This window comes from Orycteropus afer, unplaced genomic scaffold (assembly GCF_000298275.1).
Source record: "Orycteropus afer afer isolate SDZICR_OR568_19922 unplaced genomic scaffold, OryAfe1.0 scaffold00044, whole genome shotgun sequence".
Lineage (NCBI taxonomy): Eukaryota > Metazoa > Chordata > Mammalia > Tubulidentata > Orycteropodidae > Orycteropus > Orycteropus afer.
Genome location: NW_006921631.1, coordinates 2,021,065 through 2,036,122, shown reverse-complemented (window position 1 = coordinate 2,036,122; position 15,058 = coordinate 2,021,065). Strand labels below are relative to the sequence as shown.

At 35.2% G+C, this 15,058-nt stretch overlaps 1 protein-coding gene across 1 annotated transcript in view; it reads right to left on the bottom strand.

Moving 5' to 3' along the window:
• KIFAP3 (kinesin associated protein 3) overlaps positions 1–14,293 on the bottom strand; it is a 288,099-nt gene extending 273,806 nt beyond the window's left edge. Inside the window, exons 1-4 of the mRNA XM_007937702.2 lie at positions 14,169–14,293; positions 8,817–8,971; positions 6,029–6,084; positions 5,139–5,280 (exon numbers count right to left, since the gene is read on the bottom strand). Coding sequence (XP_007935893.2) covers positions 5,139–5,280; positions 6,029–6,084; positions 8,817–8,971; positions 14,169–14,212 — 397 coding nt within the window. The 5' untranslated portion in view covers positions 14,213–14,293. The remainder of the gene's footprint in view (positions 1–5,138; positions 5,281–6,028; positions 6,085–8,816; positions 8,972–14,168) is intronic.
• Positions 14,294–15,058: the final 765 nt, after the last annotated feature.

The following is a 15,058-nucleotide window of genomic DNA, read 5'->3' as shown; positions in this document are numbered from 1 at the left end:
ATGGACACAGGGAAGAGGTAACTATTGGGAGGAAGTGGGAGGGGAGCTGTTGCATTATGGTAAATTGTAGTCAATGTCATGAAATAGTGTATGTGAACTGCTGTATGGAAAGTGAATTTGCTCTGTAAACTTTCACCCAAATCACAATAAAAAAAATAAATAAACAACAAAAATAATAAACTACGGTACAGGTACAGGAATCCTCAAGTAGATCAATGGAGCAGAAAATAGAGCACACAAACAGATCCATGAATATGTGGGAACAGCATCTGGCATAGAATTAGTGCTCAAGAAACATCTGTTGAATAAAAGCATGGCAGGCATATGGTAGAAAAAGTGTTTCCAATCTTTGGACATTCCACTAGCTAGGTTGGGATCTAATACGGAAAAAAAGTAAAATTCAATCTCTACTTCCCACCTGAAATTAAACAAAAATAAATTTCAAGTCCAAGTACTTCCAGAACAGCAGGGTAAGTATCACCAAAAATCCACTCCTCCATAAACAAAGGAAGGGCACTGGTAAAAATGGTGGCAATCACCTTCTTTAGAACTCTGCAAATTAACAGCTTTTAACAATTCAAGGACTGTTTAATGGGGAGGGGGGAGGTCTTGATAAAAACAGTGAGCTTTGTGGCATTTCAACTTTCCCTAAATTCATCCCCCTCAGCCCAGCTACATGATAGACCTTGAAAATCAACAGCATCATAAGTATGTTATCTACGAAAACCAGCAGCTTAACTGCTAGGAGAGAGAACAGTTTGGAGATCCCAAAAAGCCACCTCTCCAGAGAACTATCCCTACTCAACCTAACCGGGTGCTCGCTGAAAAGCTCCACTTTCAGAGATCGTCTTTGGTGAGTGACTGCTCATGGGTATAGGGTTTTCCTTCTGGGGTGATGAAATGTTCTGGAATTAAATAGTAGCAAGGGTTTAATAACTTTGTAAATATACTAAAAACCACCGAATTGCATACTTTAAAAGGGTTAGTTATGTGATTAAAAAAATGGTATCTCAACTAAGCTGTTATAAAAATTAAATCCCAAGTAGACTGAAAACCTCAGTGTAAAACAAAACAAATATTAAGCAAGGTTTGAAAAAATGTGGGAGAGTATCTATTAAACCTTAGAGTCAGAGAGGTCTTCTTACAAACATATAAAAAATAAGACTTAAAACTGCGTACATCAAAATTTAAAACTTCTGCATCACAAAAGATACCAGTCACAAAAAGAAAAAGGCAAGTAACAGATCAAGAGTAATTATTTCTAAGTACATAAGAAAAAAATTATTAGAATTCAGAATATAAATATTTAAGACATGAAAACCATAATCATTTATTCTTGTTATCCACAGTAGTTATGTTCCATAAAGTTCCTGTGAATTATGAATTAGTCAATACTGAACCAGTCTTGTTTGACCTCGGCTGAGAATTTTTTCACACTTTGCAGCATACGTTGTTGGTGTTAGGCCGGAGTAAACTCAAGCCACCAACATTTCAGTTGGCAGCTTCCTCCAGGTTTCAGGCCCTGATGAGACAGCCTGATAAGACAACCAAGGTGGCAGAACCCGCCCAGGCTGGAAAGTCCCATGTGATGATAAACTTCCTCCTGTGATGCCCCCTCATGCTAATTAGGTGCAGACCCATGCCAACAGCTAATTGGACCCTGCCATTTCCTTAGTTTCCCAATTAGGTCCTCTCTGTGTCTATAAGAATCTATTCCCCCTGCCCCGGGGCGTGACTTCTTGGGCCCCTCTCAGGGACCCGTGAACCTTGCCCAGGAGTGCTAATAAACTGCTTCTCTGAAACAACTCCTTGTCCTGGTGTCTCGGCAGCTCAGCATTACAGTTGGCAGGTGCCATCAAGTTGCTTCTGACTCATAGCGACTCTATGTCCAACAGAACAAAACACCGCCTGGTTCTGTGCTACCCTTACAATCATTGCTATCTTTTGGCCTATCATTGCAGCCACTGGTCAGTTCACCTCTTTGAGAATCTTCCCCTCTTCTGCTGACTCACTATTTTACCAAGCACCCTGTCATTCTCCAATGACTGGTCTCTCCTTATAACATGTCCAAAGAATGTGAGATGAAGTCTCGTCACCTTGCTTCTAAGGAGCATTCTAGCTGTACTTCTTCCAAGACAGATCTGTTCATTCATCTGGCATCCACAGTATATTCAATATTCTTCACCATCACCATAATTCAAAGGCATCAACTTTTCTTTAGTCTTCCTTATTCACTGTCCAGTTTTCACATACATATGAGTTGACTGAAAATAACATGGCTTGGGTTAGTCATATCTTAGTCCTCAAAGTGACATCTTTGATTTTTAACACTTTAAAGAGAGCTTTTACAGCAGATCTGCCAGTGCAATACATCGTTTGATTTCTTGATTGCTGCTTCCAGTGGTATTGACTGTGGCTCCAAGTACAATACTGACAACTTCAATATTTTCTCCATTTATCATGTTGTTACTTATTGGTTCCATATTTGTTTTCTTTATGTTGAGGTATAATCTATACTGAAGACTGTAGTCTTTGTTCCTCTTCAGTAAGTGTTTCAAGTCTTTGCTTTCAACAAACAAGGTTGGGTCATATGCATATTACAGGCTGTTAATGAGTCTTCCTCCAATCCTGATGCCATATTCTTCTTCATATAGTCCAGCATCTCATATTATTTTCTCAACATACAGATTGGACAAGCAGGGTGAAAAGATAGAACCTTGACATCACCCTGATTTTATACCATGCAGTTTCCCCATCTCTGTTCGAACAACTGCCTCTCAGTCTATGTTTGCACATATGCACATCTACAAATGACTGCAAATGTGCCTGGAGTATTTTTAGTGAATTCTTTGTGAATCTGTGAATTGGAATCCATGTATGATGGTCAACTGTAGGTGCATGTGCATATATATATACTATTTTAGAAAGGAATACAGAATTTACAGAGAAAGAATTCTAAAAGACTAGTAACATAGCATAGTGCCTAAGGCATCTGACTGCTAACTAGAAGGCTGGTGGTTCAAACCCACCAGCCACTCTTCAGAAGGAAGGTTGGGCAATCTACTTCTGTAGTGATACTGCCTTGGAAACCCAAGGAGAAGTCATTATGAGTTGGATACACCTCTGTGGCAGTGGGTCTGGTTTGGATTAGTAATGTAAGAAAGGAGGTCTGGTGGCATAATGAGTAAGGCATTTGGCTGCTAACCAGAAGGTCAGTGGTTCAAACCTATCAGCTACTCCATGGGAAGAAGATGAGGCAATCTACTTCCATAAAGATTTCCAGCCTTAGAAACCCATTGGGGGTCACTATGAGTTGGAATTGACTCAATGGCAGTGGATGTCTCTGGGTCAGTAACATGAGAAGATGATCAAACTCATTAGAAATCAGGCAAATGCAACTTAAAACAGTAAGATATTGTTCATAACTGCACAATGGGCAAAAATGTAAAAATTTGATACTTTCATATTCTGCTGGTATGAGGACACAGTGTCATAAACACTTTGGGTGGCAATTTGTCAATATCCCTTAAGTCATTATGACCTTTGTAATTTTATGTATACATATCCTAAATAAACCCTTCCTTACATATATATATATAAGAAGATAAACACAAAGCTGTTCACTGAAGCAATATTCCTTATTGAAAAATGTGGAAACAATCTAATGCCAAAAAACACAGAAATGGTTAAAGAATATGTATAAATTCATCAAATGCAGTAAGTGAAAGTAGTTAAAAGAATTTAATTGTATCTTTATGCATCTATGTGTGTAACTATAAAATATTGCTAGATGGAGAAAAAAAATACTAAATAAGAAGTATAGTATGATACTATTAATTTAAAAATTCATATAAAGCAACCTTCTATAATTTGGAAAACAAATCCATATACACATATATGCAAAATATTAAAAAGATCTAAAAGAATATACTCCAAATTCATAACAGATTATGAGGTAACATTCAAAAGAGATTTTATTTGTAGTATTCTAATTATTTTAAAAGAATCTATTTATGTATTAGCTGTATAATTTTAAAAACAGCTCAAATTTCCTAATTAGAATAATGGTAATGTGAGGATTCTCTGGAGAGATCCTGAGATACATGTTCTCAGCTACAATCATTGTGTATTGTTCAGCCTTCACCAACGCATCTGGTAACAGAGGGGAAAAAAAAAGATATTCTTTCTGATGTGATGGAGACCAGATAATAATGATATCTCCCATGTATATATATTTTCTGGTAGAAGTATGATCAGGGAATTATGCAATTAAAATAATTCTATAGTGTTCTTAGGAGCTCTGGTGGCACAGTGCCTAAGGCATCTGACTGCTAACCAGAAGGCTGGCAGTTCAAACCCACCAGCCACTCCTCAGAAGGAAGACTGGGCAATCTACTTCCATAGAGACACTGCCTCGGAAACCCGAGGAGGAATCATTATGAGTCAGGACCAACCCAATGGCAGTGAGTTTGGTTTTTCTGTATAGTATTCTTACTGAGCAAAAGATTCTAATAGACTTATACCTCCTTCTCTTTACTACAAAGCACTTCTAGTGAAAGGAAAGCAAACACTTGATGGTAAAGTCCATCTAAGTGGAATTATAAAAATATAGTGTAACTTTCACTGTGCTACTGACAGAATGCTAATATTGAAACTCTAATTTAATAAAAACATTATAAACATGTGCAAGTATCAGAAGGTTACCCTTGCATCCTAATTTAAAAAACTAAGTTTTCCAGTGTAGAAGGAAAGATACACTAGCATAAATGCTAGATTTTCCTTGCTTAAATTAAATGGTTTGCAAAATCTCCACAGAATATTTAAATGCTAGTAAATGTGAAGAAATTTGTGTAAGAAGAGAGGTAATAATAGCTGTAAAATATATGCATTCCTAATCTTGGTATAAAAAATTTCAGCACACCGACTCCTGGTGACACCATGTGTCACCACAGGTTGACATTAGCTGATTTTTTCAAAATAGATCAAGAGCACTTCTGATCTGTTTCTGGGTGGACTCAAGCCTTTAACCATTTGGTTAGCAGCCAATTGTACAACCCAGGGACTCCTACTTCTATTATAATAGATTATTAAAAGTTTTACAGTTATTTTTCTGCTTTAGTATTTATAGATATAATCACCATTCAATAGTAGTTCTTCCAAGTTGTCAGGATTTCGAGCAAGCTGCAGGATCAAAGCAGAACCCCGAACCTTATCAGGAATATCTTCATATAGTAATTCAATGTATTCATCCATGTCATTAATGTTAGCAACTTCATCAATCTGAAACAAAGGAAACACTAAATATGAAAACAGCAGTACTCAACAGATCCATAGTCAAAGAAATTATTTTGTCATTAATATATTGCCTTTTAAAACGAGTTAAGTTTACAAAGAACTTATAGTACCTCTTTTCTTGTGGAGGGAAAATTAGACCTTTGGGGCCTAGGGCTCTAATATAAAAACAATAATAAACCATAGGGCAAAATGGGTTGTATATAAATTCTAAAAATTTTTGTATCAATAGTAAGCATATTAAATGCAGTGCAAAATAATTTGTATCTACTGTAATAGATTAAACAGCATTTTAAAACATGTTGTTGTTGTTGTTATGTGCCGTCGAGTCGGCTCCGACTCATAGCGACCCCTCCTTGGGTTTCCGAGGCAGTATCACTACGGAAGTAGGATTGCCCAACCTTCCTTCCGAAGAGTGGCTGGTGGGTTTGAACCGCCAGCCTTCTGGTTAGCAGTCAAGTGCCTTAGCCACTATGCTACCAGAGCTCCCAATATAATAAGAATATTTCAAACATTTTTCAAACTTATTTTATGAAAATGAAATCTGTCTAAAAATCACACCAAAAAATTTTGTCTTTGTTAATTTATATACTGATTTTCTACCTTTTTCAGATATTTCTAAAATTCAATAATTTTTTTTAAAATTCCACATATCAATAATATGAATGTATTAATTATTGAGGGAAAAACTAACACCTTATAATTAATTCTCCATTAGATAAGAATACAGTCTTACCTCCATTCCTTCAAAAGGAGGTGGATCTTTAGGTTTGCTCGATTTCTCTTTTTTTTCTGTTAAAAAAAAAATAATATATATTTATTTTTTTTAAATGAGAAACATCAAGTTTATAATGTTTTTAAGTAAATTTTTATTTTCAGCATCTGAGTTTAATTCTAGCTGAGCTGTAGATCTTAAACTGGATAATTTATAAAACAATATTTTTTTTTAATGTATAAAAAATGTCCACCTACAGTCCACCTGTACTGATGAAGTTATCAAGGAGAGTGTAAACAAATAAAATCTATAAATAACTCCTCAAGTTATGATAGGCACTAGTTGTCTTTCTCTCCAGGTAACTTTTTGGTTATTCATATAGCCAGGCTTACCAACAAAAAGCAAAACAATCTATTTTAAGCTTCCCTTCTTTCCCTGCCTAACTCACATTTAAGTTAGGAATGGAAAAACTAACAAGGCAAAGAAAAAGAAAGGACTTGGATTAAAAAAAAAAAAAAACCTGTAATGAAAATGAACAAAGAAATGACATGGATATTTTAAAAGCTAAAATACAGAACAGTTGCTAAATGATGGCTTTTTTAAATAAGTAAAATTAAGATAAAAAATTTGAAGGCTAAAATCCATATTTGTGCTAATCTAAACTTGTTCTCCCCAAAATTAAAGTGAGGGCATTGAACACAACTTTGAGCCATTTATTATAACGAGTTATTTTGATTAATTTCATTTTCTAGTAAACAGCTGTCAACAATACTTTAATGATGTGGCTCAAAACACCTACGAACACATGCAGTACATATGTATATACATACAATTTAAATAAGTTAGAGTAGCAAACAACTTTTTAGTCTATGTAAACATGTTTTACATACAATAGGAGTTAGCCCTTACTATTTTCAAAGAGGATAGCAGCCATTCTAAATAAGGTCAAGTTTTCGCAACAGCTAAATTTTCCCATAAACAGATAATTTACCTTGACAGTGGTTTATGTGAACAAAGAAAAATCACTTAAGGTAAAGAATCACATACTGAAATAAATATTATTTGTTTTGTTTCAATCATTTTTAGAGTAAGGCTGCTGGCTCTGAAATAGTGGAACCAAGTAAAAAAGTTATGACAGAAAAATTGAATAGTTTTTTAAAATAAATGTATATTTATTATAGCAAAGCACTTCACAAATGCTTTCAAATATTAATATCTTTATAGAAAAACATGTTGATTTGAATTATTCTTTTCATGTTATGATAATGTGAAATTTCTTTATATTCCTCCAATTTCTCGAGGGTGGTAAGAAGACTGCTTTACTCTGAACAATCAGTGAAAGGGTTTTCATTTAAAAATATATTTTATTATAAATGCCTTCAGAATGATATTAATTTGGCATTAGGAAAAATCAGTATTAACTATATTACACAACCCAATATAAGTACACAAAGATCCTGAAAGACCAGTATGGCTCACTTAGCATCTATTTGAAGATGCTGTCTTGCATCATTTATAAACATATCTTAACAAGAAGATTCTAACATAAATATTTACTTTTTATAAAAATTGTTCTTGATAAATAATATTTTACTTATCCAGATGGCACTCACTACAATTAATAAGTATACTGTGAGTGTCAGCCAGGTGATTGTTGTTGTTATGTGCTGTTGAGTCGGACCCAACTCATAGCAGCCCCTCCTTGGGTTTCCAAGGCAGTGTATCACTACAAAAGTAGATTGCCCAACCTTCCTTCAGATGAATGACTGGTGCATTTGAACCACTAGCCTTCTGGTTCCAGTCAAGTGCCTTAGGCAGCAATCAATTTCAATATGCTTATTTTTCCCTTTAAATATAGCCATAGACATTCAATTGATTCAATAAACACACAGATTATATTATATAAGTTAGATACTGTTCAGGGCTAATAAAAATATATATTAAACATAGGCATTTATTTGCTGAAGATGGAGAGGGAAGGTTGATTAATTAAAAAAAGTCTAACAAATTTTTTCTTTTTTTTTTTAACTTAGTACAATCAAAACATTAGCACTTACAAGTTATTTCAAGGGCACCATATCTTAGAACTCACCAATGGTCGAAGAAAGATGTAGACTTCATAAATATTGTGAGATGGAATAATTAACCATTCAACAATCAGAGATGACTTTCTATTTTAAAATCTGTTTTATTTCATTTGGATTATTTAGAAATGCTTTCATAAACAATCATGTGCTTAGTTCTTAATCTCTTAATGATTCAGTTCTTTCAATTGAGAACGGGAGAATAATAACAATAGAGATACTGAAGAATGGAAAAATAGTACTTTTCTAAGAAAGATTAATAAAAGTTATATACTTAGGCTACTCTAAAACTCACGATAGATATTTTAACATTTAAATATTTAATCTATTTGAATTATAAATCAAATATCAATACGAAATTTAGAAAATGTAAGTCTTTTTTGAGCAGAGAAAATAAGCTTCCTGTAATAAAATTCTCTCCCTGTATTATTCTAGAATCAATATAATACAGACATTTCCTTTTTAATTTCCTATTTCAATGTATATGCACACACACATATACATATGAACACAACATACATACATACAAACAGTATGAAATGAAACCAGATCATTTTGTGTGAAGAATCTAATATAAACCCTAGTACATAGAAAGCTAATGATTGTTTACTCCTTCATTCACTTAGTGATTCCTAGCACTACAAAACAAAACAACATTCAAATATCAAAAGCACAAACTATAGTCAAACAAATCTGGTTTTGCATTACGAAATTCTACTACTTACCTTTACCTGACAATGAATCACGGCGGTTTTGCAGATAATACAACAGCTGCTCTACCTCGTTTAGCTTTGAGGGATGAATGAGTTTACATTCTTCAACTACCTTTCGTGCCAGGGAACTTATATCTGTGTTGGCATTGAGACTCTTAAGACGAATGCTGCAAGCATATCAGAATTTCCCAATTCAGGTGTTATGAAATAAGCAATAACTCCAAATAACACTTTTTTCAAATAAACAATTTATAAAGCATTTAAATGCATCTGGCCATAATCTTTTTAGTAAAATATAATAAAATTTAGCTATATTCAGACTTAAAAACTACAAGGCAATGATTTTCTTTGAGCTGGACAAGCAAACAGCAAAAGGAGTATAAAGCCTACATCTAACCCTCCCAGACAGGATAGCATTTTCAGAGACTGTTTTAAAACAGTATTTCTGATGTAAATAAACATAGTCTTTTCAGTCACTATTGGATGTGAGAATACGTATCGCTAAAAACTAATCATCTTGACCATACCCACAATCTTTTTTTTTTTTTCTTAATAGGGGCAAGATATAATATTGATGTTTTTCAGATTCAATTGTTTTGGTAGCAATTACATAGAAGGAAGAAAAGAGAAAAAGGTAAATATTTACATGAGAAATTTGGAGGAACAAATAAATACATTATATACTTAGATTACTACATTAAATAATAATAAATAAATTATTTCCTCCCTCTTTTATAATTTAGCCCAGAAGATACACTGGGACCCCAAAAAGAGGAGGTTATTCAGAGTCTAGAACTGTACCATGGAGATCTACGAAGACATAAAATTAGGCCACATGTAAAGGCTCAAACTGGTGGCAGGAGACCCTATCAAGCAGATGCAACCATGTAAGGCTTAGACTGAAAATGAGAGACAAAAGAAAGCAGTGACTATGTAGAATTACTTCTTGGTGAGGATGGTTAATTTTTGTGGAGACATCAAAGTATCAGAGGCAGCAGAGGTGGAGATTTCAGAAAAATGCTCTCTACACAGTATCTGCGAAATCACTGTTCAAAGGTATATACATATATGATCCCTCCTGAAACTTGTTCAGTTATTTAGAGGTCAACTAACCCCAAATCTCTGGCCCTCCTGTGATCCTGTGAGCACTTAAAAGCCTTCAATAAATTCATTTCACACTTAAATTTGTTAAAGGGGTTTCTAATTTTTGCAACAAGAACTCCAGCAATACCATGTGCCTTTACCTTTTCTTTAGCCTATTTGGTGTTTTATGTTCCTATCTTCTAATATTCTTCATTATATTTTTATATTGTTTTAGCTGCACATCAGAAGGCAGAAATAGGAAAGAGGTTTCATTCAAAGAAAACTCTCAAAAGACCACTGTTCTGGTTACCTAGTGCCACTCTGACAGGAATATACCACAAATGGGATGGCCTTAACAAACGGGAGTTTATTCTTACAATTTGGAAGCTTTAAGTCCAAGTTCAAAGTGCCAGGCTCTAGGGGCTGGATGAAAGCCCCTCAACCTTGGGGTCCAGCTCTGCCTCCTGCTCCCGGCCCACTGGAGCTAGAGGCACTTCTTCACTCAGACAGCTGCTGGCTGCTGAGGCTGAGAACCTCCCAAGGATGACAAGTAAAAAGGCACAGTCCCAATGTTACCACATGGCAGGCCATTGACTTAATTAAGTCCATTGTAAGTCCCAAGGTCAGCAGAGCATAGCAGGCTGCTGAGCAACGACACGGCTACATGCAGGGTCCAAGCATGCCATAGGCTAGAGACCATTCCCAAAGGCTTCTCCTTATATTCAGGAAGCAGACCACATACCCAAAGGCAGCTACTCAACTGCTTGTGGTAGATCCCACCATGGACTTGATTGCCAGTCTCCTCTTGGGGATTAACTACCACGAGCTGCCCAGCCACTCAACCAGGCCCAGCCAAGTTGACATATAAACATAACCATCACAACCACTCGATGTCTAATTTTAACAAAGAACTGGAAACTCTTGATACTTTCAAGAAAGTTGATAGAGGCACAACAGAAATTCTATAGACTGGTTTTTCAAATCTTTTTTTTTTAATTCATTTTCTATCAACATATGTATTAGCAATCTGATTCATCTTCTTTCCACTCAGAATATATTTTCTTCTTTTAGGTTACTCTCCTAAACCCTTCTCTATTATGGAAGACAAGGAAAAAAATAGGTAGTCCGAGAATTTTCAGGAAATGTTAGCAGCATGTTTACTGGATTGTCCTTATAATCAAGAAATAGAATTGTAATTACTTAGCTTATATTTATTAAGGCAGCTTAACCTATCAAGCTTATACAAAAAGCTCACAAGAAAAGTACCCCCATCATTTTTAGAACATAACCACCATTTCTTATAAAGAAATCTTCAGAAGACTGGGTCTCTGTTGATAATATACTTCTACATTCCTTTGCCCACTACCGAAGAATGAAATATAATCTTCCGGACCTGGGCCATAGAACTGACTAGCCCAATTTAATAACATTTTCAACTTTAAACCTATCTTAATCTATTTGAGTCCCTCCTACTTTCTGGAATTAATAAAACCTCTTTAACTACCAACAAACCACATTCTTCTTTTGGTCTCATAATACAATTCCTCTCCAAAATCTATGCAGCTAGAATTGAGTATCATAGGGTTGAAGTACTCAAGTTTTTTCCCTAACAATGTTTAAATCCACTTACTCTTAACTACAATCTGAAGAAACACTTTCCAGGTGGCTAACTCTCTTGTAAATGTACTTCTTGTCAAGAAAGCCTGAAGACTTTCAAATAACACTATCATTTAATTCTAGTTGTTAAGATTTCATCTTTAAGAACTAAAAAACTAAATTTCTCTCCTGAAATATGAATATATGAGATTCAAAGGTTTTTCTTTGGAGGTCAAATTAATTAAGATCTCAAAAAAAATAGTCATGTTTTGTCAAAATGTTTAAAACTCAACCAAAATTCAGGCAGTGACACAGAAGAGAAAAAGGATGAGAGAACACAAAAAAGTGAGAGGTTATGAGTTATGAGTTAGATTCTACTGTGTGAGTATATGTAGTATGTATGTGTATTTCTCTTCAATCCTACAGACTGTCAGAGAAGTCAGTTATCTTTAATTAATTATTAAATTATTAATTTAGTCTCCTTTGTAAACCAAATGAGAAAGACAAATTAGTAGATCACAAAAAGATACTGGAGTCCCAGGGTGGTACAGATGGCTAATGTACTCAGCTATTAACCAAAAGGTAAGAAGTTCAAATCCACTCAGAGGTGCCTCAGAACAAAGGCCTGGTACCTATTTCTGAAAAATGAGCCACTGAAAAGCCTATGGAACATAGTTCTATTCTGACACACATGGTGTTGGTGTTATAATCGACTCAACAGTAAGTAGTTTCTGGTTTTCAATAAGATAGTAGGCAGCTTCTCTTTGCAGGATATCTCAACTTCAACACTACTGACATTTTGACAATCTTGTATATATATGGTCAGATGCTTAGCAGCACCCTAGCTTCTTACACATTAAGTAACAGTAGTACCCTTCCTGTTATGACAACCAAAAATATCTCCAGACACGGCCAAATGTCCTGTGGGGGGAAAACAGCCCCAGATGAGAACCAGTGCTATTTAAAAAAAAAAAAAAAACCAAACCCACTGCTGGGGAGTCAATTCTAACTCACAGTGACCCTATATGACAGAGTAGAACTCTTCTATAAGGGTTCCAACACTGTAAATCTTTATGGAAGCAGACTGCCACATCTTTCTCCTGCCACTGCTATATGTTGTTTGTTGTTGTTGTTAGGTACTGTTGAATCGATTCCAACTCACAGCAATCCTATGTACAACAGAACAAAACACTGCCCGGTTCTGTGCCATCCTCACAATCCTTTCTATGTTTGAGACTATTGTTGTAGCCACTGTGTCATTCCATCTCATTAAGGGTCTTCTCCTTTTTCTCTGATCCTTTACTTTCCTAAGCATGATACCCTTCTCCATGTGGTCCCTTCTGACCACATGATCAAAGTAGGTGAGACAAAGCCTGGCCATTCTCACTTTTAAGGAGCATTCTGGCTTCACTTCTTCCAGGATAGATTTATTTGTTCCTTGGCAGTTCATGATATTTTGAATATTTTTTGTCAACACCATAATTCAAAAGCATCAATTCTTTGCTTTTGCTTATTTACTGTCCAGCATATGAGGCCTTTAAAAATACGATGGCTTGGGTTAGACGCACCTTAGTCTTCAAAGTCACATCTTTGCTCTTCAACACTTTGAAAAAGTCTTTTGCAACTGATTTTCCCAGTGCAATATACCATCTCATTTCTTGACTGCTGCTTCCATGGGTGGTAATTGTGAATCCAAGTAAAATGAAATACTTGACAACTGCAATCTATATGCTATAGCAGAAAAAATAAAAAAATACAAACCCACTGCCATTGAGTCAATTCGACTCATAGCAACCCCTCCTTGGATTTCCAAGGCAATATCGTTACAGAAGTAGATTGCCCAATCTTCCTTCCAAGGAGTGGCCAGTGGGTTTGAACCACGAACCTTCTGGTTATCAGTCAAACGCCTTAGGCACTGTACCACCAAAGTTCCTTAAAGGAACTCCTAGCACCAAGTAATTTAATATAGTTAATACCACCAAACACAGAATAGATGACATTTTTTTCTAACGAGTTCCCAAATCAAATTTTTTTTATATAGAGGGAATAAGACTGGGACAGAGTACTAAGTGATCTGAGACCATTTTTACTTCCACCAAACTATGGAAAGAAAGCAAAATTATCACCAGCATAAATGCAGGCCAGTGAAGAAGGTCAGTTTCCAAAGGACTTCTCGAAGTATCACAAATGCAGGAAAAAAAGATATTGGGAAATCTAAGAGCAGTCCATTGAGCCAGAAAATGCCTGTCTTAACACTAACATCTTTCAGAGTGCTAGATTTAAAGGGATGAATTCAAGGTCTGTGGCCCATTTGGCAGTATTTGAAAGCCACACTTCTTGCAATTCCAGGGAAAAAAGAACACAAGATACCCTTAAATATAAATTTCCTAAATTAAGCTATAAAGTCCCACATCTTTTATGACTGATTTCACAAGTTAATAGTTTGTATACTATGATACGTATTTACTAAATGCAATATATCAAAATAGGTATTTTTCAGCAGGTTTTCATTATGCCTGATTCTCTCTGAAATAGATATATTCTATAGTTTAAAATAATTTGTTTCATTGTTATAAAATACATCTACAAGAATGCTATAACCAGTTATCACCTACACAGATTAAAATGATACCAGGTTTACATAAGGCTCACTACTTTCAAATGTGCATAAATAAAGAAACTTACATTTTTTGGCATTCCTTTCGTTCTCCCAACATGGGATCACCCATTTCTCCAAGAATTGTAGCTTCCACTTCATATTGAACAATGAGTGCTTTTTCTGATGGATGTACATCAATATTTCCTCCTTTAACTTTCCTACAACACAAAAGAAAAAAAAAACATAACCAGATTAAGAATTCACAAAATGTCCACAGTTTTTTATCTAGCAGTTTTTTCCACAAACATGTTGGCTGTATTAAATTATTTGAATCAGATTTTCTCTTGACTTGGGGTAAGAAATTTTTTTTTTTTCCTCTATACTATACGTATAACTCTTGGTCCTATAGAGAGAATGTTTATGGGTAATTCTACCCAGGAAAACTACATTTACTTAAAGAACCAGACAGAAGAGCAAACCAATGAAACATAAAAAACTAAAATGGTTTCGTAGAGAATGACTTCAACTATAAAAGTCAGCACTTCAAAACCAAAGACAGCTGCTGCAAAACTTGTATTAATAACAAGAAAATCAACCTGCCAAATAATTAGCTGATTAACTAGATCACAGAAAGAAATGAATATATTAAACTACAATATGTAGTATGGATCATGTTACATAATTGTGGAAATTCCAATATTGTTGTTGTTAGGTGCCATCAAGTTGGTTCCCAGTCACAGCGACTCTATGTACAACAGAATGAAAAACTGCCAGTCCTGTGCAGTCCTCACAATCAGTGCTGTTGGAGCCCACTGTTGCAGCCACTGTGTCAGTTCATATTGAATTTCTCCCTCTTTTTCTACTTTATCAAGCACGGTGTCATTCTCCAGGGACTGGTCCCTCCTGATAACACATCCAAAGTACATGCAATCTCGATTCTAAGGAGCAATCTGGCTGTACTTTTTCCAAGACAGTT